Source organism: Budorcas taxicolor, chromosome 5 (genome assembly GCF_023091745.1).
Source record: "Budorcas taxicolor isolate Tak-1 chromosome 5, Takin1.1, whole genome shotgun sequence".
Taxonomy (NCBI): domain Eukaryota; kingdom Metazoa; phylum Chordata; class Mammalia; order Artiodactyla; family Bovidae; genus Budorcas; species Budorcas taxicolor.
In genome coordinates this window covers 153,776,908-153,793,310 of record NC_068914.1, presented here as the reverse complement: position 1 = coordinate 153,793,310, position 16,403 = coordinate 153,776,908, and the positions used below count along the sequence as shown (strand labels likewise).

The 16,403-nt window shown below is 47.6% G+C and overlaps 1 protein-coding gene and 1 non-coding gene across 2 annotated transcripts in view; one reads left to right on the top strand and one right to left on the bottom strand.

Annotated features, from left to right (window-relative positions):
• The window catches only part of FAM227A (family with sequence similarity 227 member A), a 44,669-nt gene that overhangs the window by 11,297 nt on the left and 16,969 nt on the right, over positions 1 to 16,403 (top strand). Inside the window, exons 4-8 of the mRNA XM_052641166.1 lie at positions 1,576 to 1,677; positions 2,194 to 2,298; positions 5,978 to 6,101; positions 8,083 to 8,190; positions 9,306 to 9,385. Coding sequence (XP_052497126.1) covers positions 1,576 to 1,677; positions 2,194 to 2,298; positions 5,978 to 6,101; positions 8,083 to 8,190; positions 9,306 to 9,385 — 519 coding nt within the window. The remainder of the gene's footprint in view (positions 1 to 1,575; positions 1,678 to 2,193; positions 2,299 to 5,977; positions 6,102 to 8,082; positions 8,191 to 9,305; positions 9,386 to 16,403) is intronic.
• Positions 10,989 to 11,095, bottom strand: LOC128049087 (U6 spliceosomal RNA). The gene has a single exon (XR_008199459.1). It is a non-coding gene; the product is annotated as a U6 spliceosomal RNA (small nuclear RNA).

The window sequence follows — 16,403 nt, the reverse complement described above, 5'->3', positions numbered from 1 at the left end:
TGGTGACTGCTGTGCTAACTAATGTCCCGTTTCTCAGGTCCCCTGGGAAATGTTTTCCTTAGACCTTAATCCCAAGAAAAACTTCATTTCCTGAAATGCTTTTAGTCTTACATCTGACGCTGGCTCCTGCTTTTCTTTGGCTTCCAGGAAACCCAAGACAGATTTGTGCCCTGCCTTTAAAAGGACCCTCTTCCATCCTGCTTGGGGGCCATGCCAAATTTATTTGCCTCCTCAAATCTTCTCCTCCATCCCCTCCCTATTCCCTCAGCGCCCTCAGCAGTCAGCTTTGCCTCTGGCTCAGAGAACCTGGGGGCCACCCCTAGACCGTGAGTTCACTCGTTGAACCCTCACAGCCGTTCTGGAGGTCAGGACTGTCGTCACCATCTCCATTTCCCAGATGAGCGCAGACAGATTCAGTAACATTGGTCAGGGCCCTGCAGCCAATTAGTGCAAGAGCTGGACGAGAATCCAGGCAGCGCGGAGTCAGTCTGCGCCCTCCACCCCTCTGACTGTCCTGCCTCTCCAAGGAGACATGAGGAATGGCAGAGAGGACTAAACCGGGAGCAGGGCTCAGAGCGCTCTTTGCTACCAAAGGTGGCTTGCTATGCACTCTGCCCGCAGCTTCTGTGGGCTTGAAGGGACTGCCGAGAAGTCCTTCCCCTTGCGTCCGGGACACGCTCTGCTCCTCCACATGGTGACAGGAGAGGCAGCCCGTGCAGCATCTCTGGGGCCAGACTGCCTGCTTTTTGCTTTCTTTTTGGCCGCGATATGTGGCGTGTGGGATTCTTAGTTCCCCAACCAGGGATTGAACCCGCGCCCCCTGTATTGGAAGCACCAGGGAAGTCCTAGGCTGCCTGCTTTGGAGGCTCCCCGTCTGTATAAGCTTAGGCAAGAATTCTAACCTTTCAGTCCTCACTTCCCTCTTCCATACATTGGGGATAACAGTTTCATCCTTCACCAGCAACCACAGAGACAGATGGTGAAACAGTGAGATAAGGAGTGAATAGTGCGAGATACATGGCAGCTGTTCCCTCCTTCCTGAGCCTCCCCCCCTCCCCACATCCCGCCCCTCCAGGCAGTCACAGAGCACCGACCTGAGCTCCCTGTGTTACCGGGCAGCCCCCCACTGCCTATTTTACATGTGGGAGTGTATATACGTCAGTGCTGCTCTCTCAGTGCGTTCCCTCTTCTCCCTGCCCCTCTGTGTCACAAGTCTGTGCTCTACGTCTGTGTCTCTGTTCCTGCCCTGCAAATAGGTTCATCAAGATCATTTTTCTAGATTCCATATATACGCATTAATATATGATATTTGTTTTTCTCTTTCTGACTTACTTCACTCTGTATAACAGGCTCTAGGTTTGTTTTTTTTTTCCTAAGTTGACCCCAAAGTATGTTGACTCCAAAGATGATTGGCTGGGAGGTGGTGTGATTAATAACAATAACAAGCCATAGAATGTGGGTGGAAAGGAAGGGTTTGAGTGGAGATGATTATGAATCTGGCTGTAGCTCCAGGTAAATTTCATAGAATAAATAAATAAATAAGCAATAATAACATGAATTGTGTTTCTCTTCCAGTCTTTCTGTTCAGGTCGAGAATTAGAGAAGTTTCTCTCTTCCCCTTCTGTAAGAGCTATATGGCTGGATAGCTTCTGGTGGATCTTTCATGAAAGGTACCAGGTAAATGCAAACCGGGTTGCTTCTCTTCCTTGCTTATTTTTCTGTGGGACAAACCCCAGCCTCTTTTTTTGTTTTTAAACCCCGGCTTCTTTAACATGGGTTCTCAGCCCCTCTGATTCCACAGACCACCCATGGACCGCACCTCATCTGCGCCCTCATCCTTTGCCACCCATGCCTTCTCCAGACACCTTGGGCTGGAAGCATCGCACCACGCCTGCAGCACCCCTGAGCTTTAGGAACTGGCCCCTGTCACGTTGCTGGTCAAGGGCAGGGCAGAGAGCAAAGTCAGGACCTCCTGGCTCAGAGTTTCTGGTGCTTTTCTCAACACCTTGCCTCTCTGTACATGTTCTATAGGTCCTAAAGCAAATTAGTATAGCATTTCATAAATAATATAAGATTAAATACCTTGCGAATAAGATTCCTAAAAATGAGAGAAACACTTAGTTAAGGTTCTCAGCCCTTGACTGTTTCAACAAGTAATTCTTGTAATCCCTTCTCTATTTGTATTCCTGGTAGCCAAAGAAGGAGGTCCAGAGCAAGCTGTTCGACCGGATAGCCCAGAACTATGCTTTGCTTTTGTTTTGTGAATCCAGGACCCATTACGAAGAGGCTCTCTTAAAAGTGAGCATCAACCACTATTGAGGAAAAACAAATCATATTAGACAGCTATTCACTGCTCGTTCCAAGTTAATGTTAATGCCCTTAACATTCTTTCCATAAGAAAGTAATTAGTAGTAAGTTGTGGTATCTTCCTTCATATGCATGCATGCTGCATGCTAAGTTGCTTCAGTTGAGTCTGGCTTTTTGTAACTCCATGGACTGTAGTCTGCTAGGCTCCTCTGTCCTTGGGATTCTCCAGGCAAGAATACTGGAGTGGATTGACATGCCCTCCTCTAGGGGAATCTTCCCATCCCAGGGATTAAACCCACGTCTCCTGCGTCTCCTGCATTGCAGGCAGATTCTTTACCCACTGAGCCACCTGGGAAGCCTGATAGTTTCATATACTGACTTGTAATGCAGCAGTGAGAGATTTTATTTTCTTGGGCTCCAAAATTACTGCAGATGGTGATCGCAGCCAGGAAATTAAAAGACGCTTACTCCTTGGAAGGAAAGCTATGACCAACCTAGGTAGCATATTCAAAAGCAGAGACATTACTTTGCCAACAAAGGTCAGTCTAGTGAAGGCTATGGTTTTTCCAGTAGTCATGTATGGATGTGAGAGTTGGACTATAAAGAAAGCTGCTGCTGCTGCTGCTAAGTTGCTTCAGTCGTGTCTGACTCTGTGCGACCCCATAGGCGGCAGCCCACCAGGCTCCACCGTCCCTGGGATTCTCCAGGCAAGAACACTGGAGTGGGTTGCCATTTCCTTCTCCAATGTATGAAAGTGAAAAGTGAAAGTGAAGTCGCTCAGTCATGTCCAACTCTTAGCGACCCCATGGAATGCAGCCTACAAGGCTCCTCCGTCCATGGGATTTTTCAGGCAAGAGTACTGGAGTGGGTGCCATTGCCTTCTCCTTAAAGAAAGCTGAGTGCAGAAGAATTGATGCTTTTGAACTGTGTGTCGGAGAAGACTCTTGAGAGTCCCTTGGACTGCGAGGAGATCAAACCAGTCCATCCTAAAGGAGATCAGTCCTGGGTGTTCATTGGAAGGGCTGATGTTGAAGCTGAAACTCCATACTTTGGCCACCTGATGGGAAGAGCTGACTCATTTGAAAAGACCCTGATGCTGGGAAAGATTGAGGGCAGGAGAAGGGGACGACAGAGGATTAGATGGTGGGATGGCATCACTGACTCAATGGACATGAGTTTGGGTTGGCTCTGGGAGTTGGTGATGGACAGGGAGGCCTGGCATGCTGCAGCTCATGGAGTCGCAAAGAGTCGGACATGACAGCGACTGAACTGAACTGAATGCAGCAGTTACAAAAAATAAGGTAGCTCTATATATATTGATTGGGAAGATATAGTGATATATTTTAAGTGAAAAACAAAGCAACTTCTACAACTCCATATTATAAAAGTACATATACATATATATATATATATATGTATGTGTGCCTATGAGTGGGAAAAAAAGTCTGGAAAAATATTTGCCGAACTCATAGCAATGCTCATCTCTAGGGAATGAAAGTGAAAGTGTTAGTTGCTCAGTCCTATCTGACTGTTTCTGACCCCTTGGACTGTCGCCCACCAGGCTCCTCAGTCCATGGGATTCTCCAGGCAAGACTACTGGAGTGGGTTGCCATTCCCTTCTCCAGGGGATCGTCCTGATCCAGGAAAACTCAGGGAATGAGATTATAAGAAACTTCCTTCTCTATTTTATTTATTTCTATAGTGTTTAAATATGTGATTTCAAAATTAGGAATATACATGTATACTTTTTATGTATGTGTGTATGTATATATGTGGGCTTTCCAGGTGGCTCAGTGTTAAAGAATCCACCTGCCAAGCAGAAGACACGGGTTCAGCTCCTGGGTCGGCAAGATCCCCTGGAGAAGGAAATGGCAAGTCACCCCAGTATTCTTGCCTGGGTAATCCCATCAACCGAGGAGCCTGGTAGACTACAGTCCATGGGGCCACAAAGAGTTGAACACGACTTAGTGACTGAACAACAGCATGTATATATATGTGTGTATGTCTATTTATATACCCTAAAAGGGTTGCTAGAAGAAAATATGAGTGAACATTTGTATGACTTGAGGATTTGAGGATGGGGAAGGACTTTCTAAATATGACCCCAAGGGAATAACCGTAAAAGACTGATTTAATTATTAATATATAAATTGTTTAAATTACTGCAAAGAGGCAAATGAGACATTATGCAAAAATACTGTTAGCATATATGCCGCACAACATAAAGAAGTCTTACAAATCATTAGGGAAAATGGACCAATGGACAAAGTACATAAGCCAGAAATTCACTAGGGAAGAAATACAAATGGGGAAAAAGTTCATCTTTGACAACAATCAAAAATATAAATTAAAGCAATAATCATTCAATTCTCCTTTTTACCTGCTAGATTGCATAGATTAAAAAGTGTCACTCCCAGGATTATGAAGGATATAGGGATTTCCCTTGGAGATTCTGAGTGGAAAGTGAATTGATACAGATGTGCTGAAAGGCACTTATACTGATAAAGCGTCTGCTTAACAAGTCACTTAGGCTGTCTGTGTCTCAGTTTCATCATCCATAAAATGGGGATAATATTAATAATGCCTCTCTCACCAAGTTGCCCTAAGGATTAAATGAGATTGTGTTTGTAAGACATCTGACATCACCCAGCACTTGATGGGCCCCCAGTCTATAATAGCTGCCATGATTACTATTATTATACCATCTAATGCAAGTCGTAACCTAATAAATAGTAAAAGCTGCTTTCATTCATGCATTCAACAAATTTTTAACTGCCTAATATGCTCCAGATACTGAGCTAACTTCATAAATAAATGTAATTACTCTGCATAATTTGTAATGCAAAGTCTTAAAAATATGACAGTATCTTATCATGTTTAAGTAAATTTTGAAATGGCCACTCACACAATATTATGAAGGTCACTTTTGAAAAAAAATTCCAAAGAGTTTATAATAACCTGGGGAAGTATTTATGTTATGATGTTAAATGAATAAAGCCAGATATAAATGTATAATTTGAGCCTAAGCATAGCTGAAAAGAAACAGCAGTACCACTTGTGCACTGTGTAAAAAAACTCAGTAAGACTTAATATTATCTCTGGGATGGAGCAAGATGAGTATGTCAAATGTACTTGTCATCTTTGAGCTACTCTTTGACCAGGTGGTAGAAAGGGCTGAGCCACAGACCATCCATGTGCAGAGGGACTGGAGGAGGGGAAGGTTGTTGGCCAACACAGCACGATGTTTGAGGTGTGGTCTCCACGTAGGATAAGGGGTCCACCTAGATATGTGGCAGCTGCAGATGGAAATTGCTCGCCTCGTGGACTTCCCAGGTAGCACTAGTGTTAAAGAACCCGCTTTCCAATGCAGAAGACGTAAGAGGTGTGGATTCGATCCCGGGGGCAGGAAGCCCCCTGGAAGGAGAAGGCAGTCCACTCCAGCATTCTTGCCTGGAGAATCCCATGGACAGAGGAGCCTGGCAGGATACAGTCCACGGGGTCGCAGAGAGTCACACGACTGAAGCGACTGAGCGCGAACGCTAAGCATGTGATCAGCACGGTAGCCCAGTGCCAGGTAGAGCGTTTTATCACAGGTCCTTTCTGCAGTCAGGGGCTCTTTGCTGGGTGTGGAAACATCCAGAATGTTGCCCGGGCTCCTTTTGCCCCCTAGAGGTTGCCATTGCTTCTGAGCAAAGCCCTGTACACCAGCTTCTGCTGCTGTTTCCCTCAGTCCTGGTTCAACACGCACGAGTTCAAGTCTGACATCTGCAACACGATGAGCCTGTGGATTTCAGGTGAGAGGGGGCTGCTTCCTCCTGGGAAAGCCATTCCAGATACACGTCTTCCACCAGAGCCCAGGTAGGTTCCTGGTTGCCATCATACCTCCTCATTGAGGCAGTTGTCCTTTTCTCTCCTTGACAAGCAGGAAAGTAAAGTGTGCAGTTAGATCCCAAGGAGTACCTGTGAGCCTGCTTCCTCAAGCAGTCTGAGACAGTCCTCGTCCCCCTTTGTCCCTGGCTGCATCTGCAGGGAGCAGGTTTCAGCAGTCCTGCCCGTTAACCATGTGCTGTAGGTAGGTGGACCCAGGACCCCCTGCCGTGTGCTGGCCAGGTGGTCCTACCTTCCACCCCCGCTGTGACCCCGCGTGACCCAGGGTTGTCTCTCTCTCCCAGCAGCACACCACAGTTCCAGTCTGATGTTTGCTTTTCACCTATTTTTCAGTCTCCTTCCTCACTCGCCCTATCTCAACCCAGATATCTTCTAAAGTCACTGAAAGCTGAGAAGTCCCCTGTGGACTGAGCGCTGCGCTAAGTAAGCACTTTTTACATTTCCTCCTATGTTGAGGATCACTTCCACGTCAGGAGATGTGGTCAAACTCACAGATCTCAGCATACAGTTGTATTTATAGCTAAGAATTATTATTGCAATAGAGTGAGGATACATAACCAGATCCTAAGGGGACAGACAGGCAGAGTTTGAAGGAATTCACGTGCAGGCTTCCTCCTCCCATTGATGCAGAGCCCCTCATCCCGATGCAATGAACATGTAGCCACACGTGTGTGATGGTTTCTGCCCAGACGTCCATTAGAGAAACAGTACCCAAAGTTTTTACTGGGGGCTGCTCATATAGGCACCTCTGTCTATCATGTACCAAAATTCCAGGGAAGCAGATGGTTAGCATCAGCTACGTTGTTTTATAAGCAGTCTAGGCCCCCTGAGTCATTCGTGTCAGGGAAGAAAATTTCCCCCAGCTTTATTGAGATATAACTGACATATGACATTGTGGAAGTCTAAGGTGTACATTGTGAAGATTTGATACACGTATGTATTGTGAAGTTTTTACCACAAGCAGATTAGTTAACACATCCTTCACCTCACATAATTCCCAGTCCTTTTAATGCATGCAGCATTGAGAGCAGGCATTGAGACCCAGGCGCCCCCACTGTGAAGCTAAGTCTTTGACCACTACACCGTCTCACCTCCCCTTCTGACTCTATCTTTTCTGTTCTTTCTTCCCTTTTTTGTCCAAGGCTGTGCCTCCTACCCCAGTTGACCCCCAGTAATAAGCCTCCTGCCTGCTTACTTTGTCCAGTGGAGACAGGAGCTTAGTATAAGGGCTTGAATTTTTTTAAGTAGTCTTTGGGCTTTTCCTTCCTACATCAAAGAAGTGAAGGAGATAGTGGAATTTCTGTACTGTCTGAGGATTCAGACTCCAAGAAATCAAGATTCTGAAACACATGGTTTCCTTAAAAGAAAGGTGTCAGCCCCCTAAGCATCACCATTTGACATTTCAGGCAAAGCCATTTCTGGTACCTAACCAAGTATAATAATATGTTGAACAAAGCTTTACTAAGAGCCTGTTTATCATGTGCCAGATCCAATACTAAGCCCTGGAGGTGCAGAGATGAACCAGACCCAGCCCCTGCCTTCAAGGAGTTCCAGTAAGAGCAGAGGAGATAGACAGGAAAAGCAAGTGACAGTGCCTTCACACCTGCATAGCACATGCCAGGTTCACACGTCTGTGGTGTGATCTGACCCTCACGCCGTCGGGAGGGCAGGGTTGGCCTCACATCTCCATTCTCCGAATGAAGAAACCAGTCTCACGGAGAGGAAGTGGCTCGTGCCAGGCTACAAGGCCAGCATGGGGGAGAGCTCATGCTGGAAGCCCAGGCCCCCCAGGACCAGCAGGGGCATCTCAGGGGCCTCGCTCTTCTGTTCCCTGCCTCCCTTCCTCTTTTGCAGCAGTTTTCATGACCGCTCTTAACTCCTTCTCAGGTATATATCCTTGCCCACACAGCTATAACAGCTGGGACTACTCAAAACTGGATCCAGAGAGGTTCCGGAGAGAAGAATTAATGTTGCAGAGAAGAAGACTGCTGAAGGGTAAGGTGCCAGCTAGGGACTACCATCCCCAGTGCCCACTGCCACATCCAGCTGCCACCTAGTCCAGGCAGTTACTGTGCTGTGGTGAGTCGCTTCAGTCGGGTCCAGCTCTGGGTGACCCTATGGACTGTGGCCCTCCAGGCTCCTCTGTCCATGGGATTCTCCAGGCAAGACTACTGGAGCGGATTGCCATTCCCTTCTCCAAGGGATCTTCCTGACCCAAGGATCAAACTGTTGTCTCTTACGTCTAACCTGCATTGGCAGGCAGGTTCTTTACCACTAGTGCCACCTGGGAAGCCCCTAGTCTGGGTAGGGAGGGACCTTAATACTGAAATCCTCTGACCTGGTTCTCTCTCAAGGCTAGCTCTCACGTACCCTAAACTAGCCTCCAGCAGACATCGTGGACACCCAGGAATTTCAAAGTAAAAAGAAAAAAAAAAATCTCACCTGGAAATTGTCTTCACAATTAATGACATTTCAGTGAATATTAAATTTAACATCGTAAGAATTTGATAGGTTGTTACTCTTTTAAGTGTTTAGTTCAAGACTTACTCATTTCAGTTTTCCAAGGTTCTGAGTTTTTGTTTGTCTTTTAAAGCCAATGCTTTTTGTTTTCTTCTTGTGAGTTGAGTGCTTGCCCGGTTTACCCTCTGCAGACATTATTTCCTTTAATTGGCTCATCAGCCCTTTGAAGTAGTTAGTATTCACACCCTTTCACGGGATCAAACATGTTAGGTGATTTGCCCGCGGTCACTCAGCAGGTAGAATGACAGGCTCTGGGTTGCCTGATGCCAGGCCTCTTGCTGTTGTTGTAGCCTCCAGGGCTTCCGTGATGGCTCAGAAAGAATCTACCTGCAATGAGGGAGACCAGGATTCGCTCCCTGGGTGGGGAAGATCCCTGGAGAAGGGAATGGCTACCCACTCCAGTATTCTTGCCTGGAGAATCCCATGGACAGAGGAGCCTGGCGGGCTACAGTCCATGACATCACAGGAGTCGGACCTGACTGAGTCTCACTTTCATAGCCTCCTGGGAGGGGCTGTCTCAGAGTTACTGCTCTGGTGTCACCCTCAAGACAAGAAAGAACTGACGAACTACTTTCTTTCCTCTTCCCTAGGAAGAGACTTGTCTTTCCTCACTGCTAGGAGGTACTCCGTCTGGAAAGCCACTCAAAACAGGAGGACCTGCTGCCATCATGTAAGTGTGAGGCCCACACCCAGACCTTTGGAGGCCCCTAAGCTTCAGTGACTTCTGGTTGGTTGCACATCTCTGCACTCCTTGCCCTGTCATCTCAGGGAGGGTCCCTGGATCTGGGTCGTCAGGTCTTCAGGGATGAGTGGGGGCACTAAAGGGCAGCCGGAAATGCTGGGATTGGGAGGAGAGAGGAAAGGAAGCCATCTTCCAGTGTCGGCTGCAGCACACATATCTTTGCATCTCCTCCCCGGTGAGCCTCATCTCATTCCTTAGCCTGGACATCCTCCCGACACCTCCTTGCTCCTCTCCTCCTGGTTCGTCTTCCCTCCTGTGTAGCTCCGGGCACCACCACCCCTCTGCCTTCCACTTCCAACACCACACTTTGAGCTCCCTTCGCTACTGCAGGAGGCTCCCGTCTGCCTCAGGCTCTCATATCCCTTCAAGTTTTTCAAAACACAAATCTAATTACATTATCCTGTCCCCATCGACCCTAAACACGGCCCTCTCTCTCAGCCTTCCAGGCCTCAGAAGGGGCAGGGGTTCGATCCCTGGTCAGGGAACCGAGATCTTGCATGCCTGCCACAGGGCCTAACCAGAAAGAAAGAAGACGACGAAGAAGAAGAAGCGGTCAGTAGGAAGGCCCTCGCCTGCCTGCCCCGAGACCACCTGCCCCCGTCTGTACCCTCGCAGTCTGCCGTCTAGGAGGACGGGCCCTCGCCCTGTGCTTGGACCTCACCCCTCAGCTTCCACTCCTGCACTCGGCACCGTCTTTTTTGCAGCATCGCTCCCCCCTCAGCTCCTCACCCGTCTCGCTGCGGTCTGTTGGTTCACTCCCATCGTTGAACAGTCCTCTAGCATCTGTTGCCTTTACAGAGAAAACCCACTTTGCCTCTGCACCCTCGTTTCTTGCTGCCTGTCCCCCAGAATTTCCTGGAAGACTCGTCTGCCCCCGCGTCTCTTCCTCAGCCGCCCTGTGGCTCCTGCCTGCTGCGCTCGTCTGCACCTGCTCTGGCCAGCTTGGCCTGGCCCCCAGTCTGTTCCCTCTTCTGGTCTGTTTCATATGGCTGGTTGCTCTCATCTCCTTGAAATCCTTTTTTAACTCTTAGCTTCTTTGTTATCAGACTTTTTGAGTGTCTTCCTTTCTGGCTGGCTGCCCCTCCTCTTGTCTTTCTTGCTAGCTCCCCATCTCATCAGTCAGTTCTGTCCTGGCCCCTTCCCTGTCTATCTAGATATCCTTTCCAGGTGATTTCGTCTGGTCTAGTGGCTTTCTTTTCTTTTTTTTTAAAATGTATTTATTTATTTTAATTGGACGATGATTACTTTACAGTATTGTGATGGGTTTTGCCATACATCAATATGAAGTGGCCATAGGCATTCATGTGTCCCCTCCATCCCGAACTCCCTCCTCCCACCTTCCTCCCCACCCCATCCCTTCAGGCTGTCACAGAGCACCAGCTTTGGGTGCCCTGCGTCATACATCAAACTCCCACTGGCAATCTATTTTACATATGGTGATGTATATGTTTCAATGCTATCTATTCTCTCAAATCATCCCACCCACTCTCTTCTTCTCCCACTGAGTCCAAAAGTCTGTTCTTTATGTCTGAAAAATATGGAATGCTTCATGAATTTGCATGTCCTCCTTGCACAGGGCCCATGCTAAGCTTCTCTGTATTGTTCCAACTTTAGTGTATATGCTGCCGAAGCGAGCACGGTCTGCTGGTTTCCTGCATGCCAGTAACGCCCAAATCTCCGTCTATACCCTGGCCACGCTCAGGACTCAACTGGTTTGTCCAACTGCCCTGTTGGCTTTCCCAGGAGGCCCTCAATTTAGCAAAGCAGGGGCGTGGGGAGATGAGCCCTGACTCCGAACCCGCGCGACACTCCTCTCCTGGCCCATGGCCGTAGCCTCTTCGTGAGCTCTATTCTTTCACTCTTAGCCCCAGCTGCTCTCCACACAATGACAGAGTGACCTTTTTCAGACACACACTGGCTGAGGTTGTTCCTGGCTTAAACCTCACCAGTTCTCCGGTGCCCCCAGTCCCCTGAACCCAGCCTGAATTGCTCTGCAGAATTCAGCCACCTCCACCTCTCTCTCCTGCCTCCTCACTTCCATTCCCTCGCTGCACTTCCTTCTGCCTCTGGGACACTCCAGCCCTGTGTCCAGTTGGGTCATCAGCTGTCACCTTTACCTGGAACGTGCTTCCCTCAGGGTTCCTGAGGGAGAGGGCTGGCTCCTTCTTGCCCTTCAGATTCCAACTTTCTGTCATTACTTAGCGGTGTCCCTGGCCCCCCAGTCACTCTCTGTTATCATATTGCCTATGATTCCCCATACAGTACATATCATGCTCCCTGCTATTCTATTTTTTTTTCTTGTCTGCATGACATGTGTGATTCCTAGTTCCCCAGTAGGGATCGAACTCGCACCTCCTGCATTGGAAATGCAGAGTCTTAACCACTGGACTGCCAGGGAAGCCCCCTGCTATTCTTCCTGCAGAATTTATATATTGTTCAGTATCTGTCTCCCCCTATTAGAATATAAACTCTATGAGAACAGGACCTCTTTTCCTTTATCCCTCTTCTATCTCAAGCTCCTGCAATAGGCTGAGCACAAAGATACTCAACAATTGTCTCTTGACTTCACAGAGGAGGTCATCATGTCAACTCTTCACCCTCTGCTTAGCATATAATGTGCTTAGTCATTCAGTTGTGTCTGACTCTTTGCGACCCCATGGACTGTAGCCCGCTAGACTTCTCTGTCCATGGGGATTCTCCAGGCAAGAATACTGGAGTGGATTGCCATGCCCTCCTCCAGGGACTCTTCCCAACCCAGGGGTTGAAACCAGGTGTCCCACTGCTCTATAAATGTCAGGAGGCTTCCCAGGTGGCTCAGTGGTAAAGAATTTGCCTGCCGATGTAGGAGACACAGGGGACTCAGGTTCAGTCCCTGAGTTGGGAAGATCCCCTGGAGTAGGAAATGGCAACCCACTCCAGTATTCCAGCCTGGGAAAGTCCATGGACAGAGCAGCCCGGCAGGCTACAGTCCATGGGGTTGCAAAAAGTCACAAAGAGTGGAACTGAGCGTGCACACAGAGTATAAATATCAGCCTCCAGAAGTATAGGCAGAACAGGCACTGTGGAGGGACAGCTGTCACTCCCAGACCGAGAACAAAATATTATTCAGTGTTTTTGCACTGCCTGTCACAACTGTGTCAAGCAAATGTATTTTCTTTGTACTGGAATACATTAAATCTTCCGACAGTTATTTCAGAAACCCAGCTAAGAGAGTCCATTTTCTGCCCCAGAAATAGAAATAATCAAAAGCTTTCCAACCTTAAAAGCAGCTGAAGTTTTACTGGGCAAACCAGAATGGAGGGAGTCATCGAATTCCACAGTGGGGACAGAGCTTCTCTCTTGTTTTTAGCAGACACGCTTTCCCATCTGCTCAGGGAGATAGTTGGCTGTGTTCAAAATGTGCTTTTCAGTGGCAGCAATCTGTCTGGGAGTCCACAGTTGAACAGACGAGTGGCAGGTTTTAAGTCTTACCCTGTGGTATGCCCTATTCCAGCTTCATGTTGCGAATTTGCAGAGTGGGAATAAAAAAGCATCTAACTATGTATCTGGCTTCCCCTGTGAGGCTCAGCTATAAGTAAGGGCTCCTATCTATTAGAGACTGAGTCACTAGTTCACTTAATAAATATGGGAGAACAGTCAAATAAGACCTTTATAAGGAGGAGTCATCATCATAGTTCTTATTTGTAAACGCAGAAGCTAATCCAGCTGCTTTGAACAGGAAGAATATATTATAATAAAGAGTATTGGTGGTACTAGTATTAGTGGAATAATAGTAATATAATTAGTATTCAGTTCAGTTGCTCAGTCATATCCAACTCTTTGTGACCCCATGAATCACAGCACACCAGGCCTCCCTGTCCATCACCAACTCCTGGAGTTTACCCAAACTCATGTCCATCCAGCCATCTCATCCTCTGTCATCCCCTTCTCCTCCTACCCCCAATCCCATAATTAGTATTAGTGCTATAATAAAGAGTATTAGTGGTATGTGGTTCCCCAGGATGGGCCAGGGCATTAGTTTCAGAGGCCGTGCCACCAAGAGTGTTGTGCACTGACCTATAGTAGAGGGGACTAATGCTCAGAACTCCACTCTTCTTTCCTTGAAAAGCCAGTTGCTCCTGTTACAGTCTTTCCAGAAGCTGAAGTCTGCTTGGCTCCTCACTTCCTCACCTTGCCCATTTCCATCTTAAATTCTCAGGCAGGTGCATTGCATCTGAGGGCGAGAGCCTGGGTAAAATGTCTGCACTCAGCCTCAGAAGAAGCTGGGAGAGTAGCTGAAGTCTTTCAGTCACTTTGGGGCCTGGGTCTTATGTACATGGAGAAAAAAAAAGAAAGTGTTAGTGACTCCATTGTGTCCAGTTAACTCTTTGTGACCCCATGGACAGTAGCCCGCCAGGCTCCTCTGTCCATGGAATTCTCAGGCAAGAATACTGGAATGGGTTGCATTCCCTTCTCCAGGAGATCATCCAACCCAGTGATCAAACCCAGGTCTCCCTCATTGAGGCATATTCTTTACAGTCTGAGCCACCAGGGAAGCTCATGGAGTACATTGAGAACGTGTGACAAATGACACCTCCAGGATGTGCCATATGAGTTGAGAACCAAAGGACGAGAAGGAGTCAGCCATTAGAAAAGTGAATGAAAGAACCTTCCAGGAAATGAGAACAGCATGTGCAAAGGCCCTGAAGCAAAAGTGGGGAGTTGATATTTTCAGGGAACAGGGAGAAGGCCAGTGATCCTGTAGCCCAGTGTGAGTATGAAAGAGGGGCAGGGATTGATCCTGGAAAAGCAGCAGGGGTTATATTCTGCAATGTTGGCTCGGCCACAGTACGGTGTATGGATACAATTTCAGTGCTACAGGAATGCGCTTAAATAGGGGAGTGACATCTGATTTCTATTTTTAAAAAATCACACTGTTTTCTGAAGATGGAGAATATAATGAAGGGAGGAGACAGGACACCAGTTAGGAGGCTTTTGTAGTTGTCTAAGGGCTTCCCTTGTGGCTCTGGTGGTAAAGAATCCGCCTGCAATGTGGGAGACCTGGGTTCGATCCCTGGATTGGGAAGATCCCCTGAAGATGGGAAAGGCTCCCCACTCCAGTATTCTGGCCTGGAGAATTCCATGGACTAGTCCGTGGGGTCGCAAAGAGTCAGACACAACTGAGCGACTTTCAAGGAAGAGGCAGTGACAGCAGGAAGCAAGAAGCAGAGAGGCCTAGAGTGTGTTTTGGGGATATTGATCTTTCAGGACGTGCTAATGGATGGCTTTGGGAGTGGGGTGGATAAGAAGGAAAGGGAGGAGTCAAGGATGTGTTCCAGTGTGTGGCTTATGCAGCTGAACAGGGTGTGGAGTTTGTGAGATGGAAAGTGTAGGGTCTGGGGTAGGAGACTATCAAGAATTCAGTTTTGAACTTGTTAACTTTAAGACGCCTGTGAGAGATGCAAGTGGAGATGTCACATGGGTAGTGAAACATCCTAGGCTAGACTGAAGGAGAGGCCAGGGTTACAGAAAAAAACAATTCCTTCCCAAGTTTTACATATTTGTGACAAAATATGGAACCTACGAGTGCATGACCACTGTGCAGCCCTAGGCCCAGGCGGGAAGACATACTAGGCTTGGTTCAGAAGAGCTAAATTTTTGTCTAGGTGAGGCCACCTATCAGGTAGATAGCTTTATCAGTTCTAGAGCAAATCTGAGCCTTTGTGTTCTTATTTATGAAATGGGCATCATGGCTGGTATTTTTAAAATTAATTAATTTTATTTTTGGCTGCATTGGGTTTTTGTTGCTAACAGGCTTTCTCTAATTGCTGCGAACTGGGACTCCTCTTGTTGTGGAGCACAGGCTCCGGGCTCAAGGGCTTCAGTAGCTGCGGATCCCAGGCTCTAGAGCACAGGTTTAACAGTTGTGGTGTACGGGTGTAGTTGCTCTGCAGCATGTGGGTTCTTCCTGGACCAGGAATCGAACCCATGTCCCTTGTATTGGCAGGCAGATTCTTAACCACTGGACCACCGGGGAAGCCCATGATTGGTACTAATTCTTAAAGATTCAATCCAGGGAGAGGTGCCATCCCATAAATTGTTGTCTAGCCATGTCCTGTCAGAATGTTTTCTCATTTTAACCAAAATTTCCTCAAGTTCCAGAGCAGAGGTACATAAGGGTCATTTAACAATAATGACCCAAATTCCTGACGCTCATTCCTGTACCTGCTGATACCAGATCTGCCAAGCCCACGTCTCTCGCAGACGTTTCTGGGCATCCCAGGATTGAGAGTCAACAGTGGCTCAAAAGCTGGTCTCCCTGCTGCTCTGTTCCATCACAGCTAAGCCTTCAGTGTGCAGAATCTGAGTGGCAGGGTGACAGGGCGGAACGGTCCCATCTCCACTGTACTGCGGTGGGAAAGGGGTCCCAGAGGGGTCTTAATTTACGCCCCCATCCCAACAACAGTGCCTCACATGCTCAGAGAGGGGGTTGCTGAGCAGAACACATGAGAGTGGGTGGGAAGATAATTTGGAGAGTCCACCATGTGCAGATTCTCTTTGTGTGTATCCTGTCCTAGCGTTTACAGCATCCCTGCATGGTAGGTCATTATTATCTTTATCTAACAAAAGGAGAAATAGACTGAAACTGGTGAAAACTTGCCCCAGGCCACATGACTAACTTCAGCTGACATAGAAAGCTATTAATCTGAGCTCTTTCTGCATCATCCTACTGCCTCTCCAACAAATGCGAAGGTCTAATGACTTCAACCAAGTCCATCTCCTTGTGACTATTGTCCGCTCCATGACAGAGCTCTCTGAAGCCTGTAATCAATGAGTGTGATGCTTCACTGAGCTCTGCGAGTGTCTTTTCTCTAACAAATCCAAGTAACCACTTCGACACTGTAAAACGCAGCTGCTGTTGGACAACCAGCTGCATGGTGGATGGGAAGTCCTTTTAGCTTTCTTC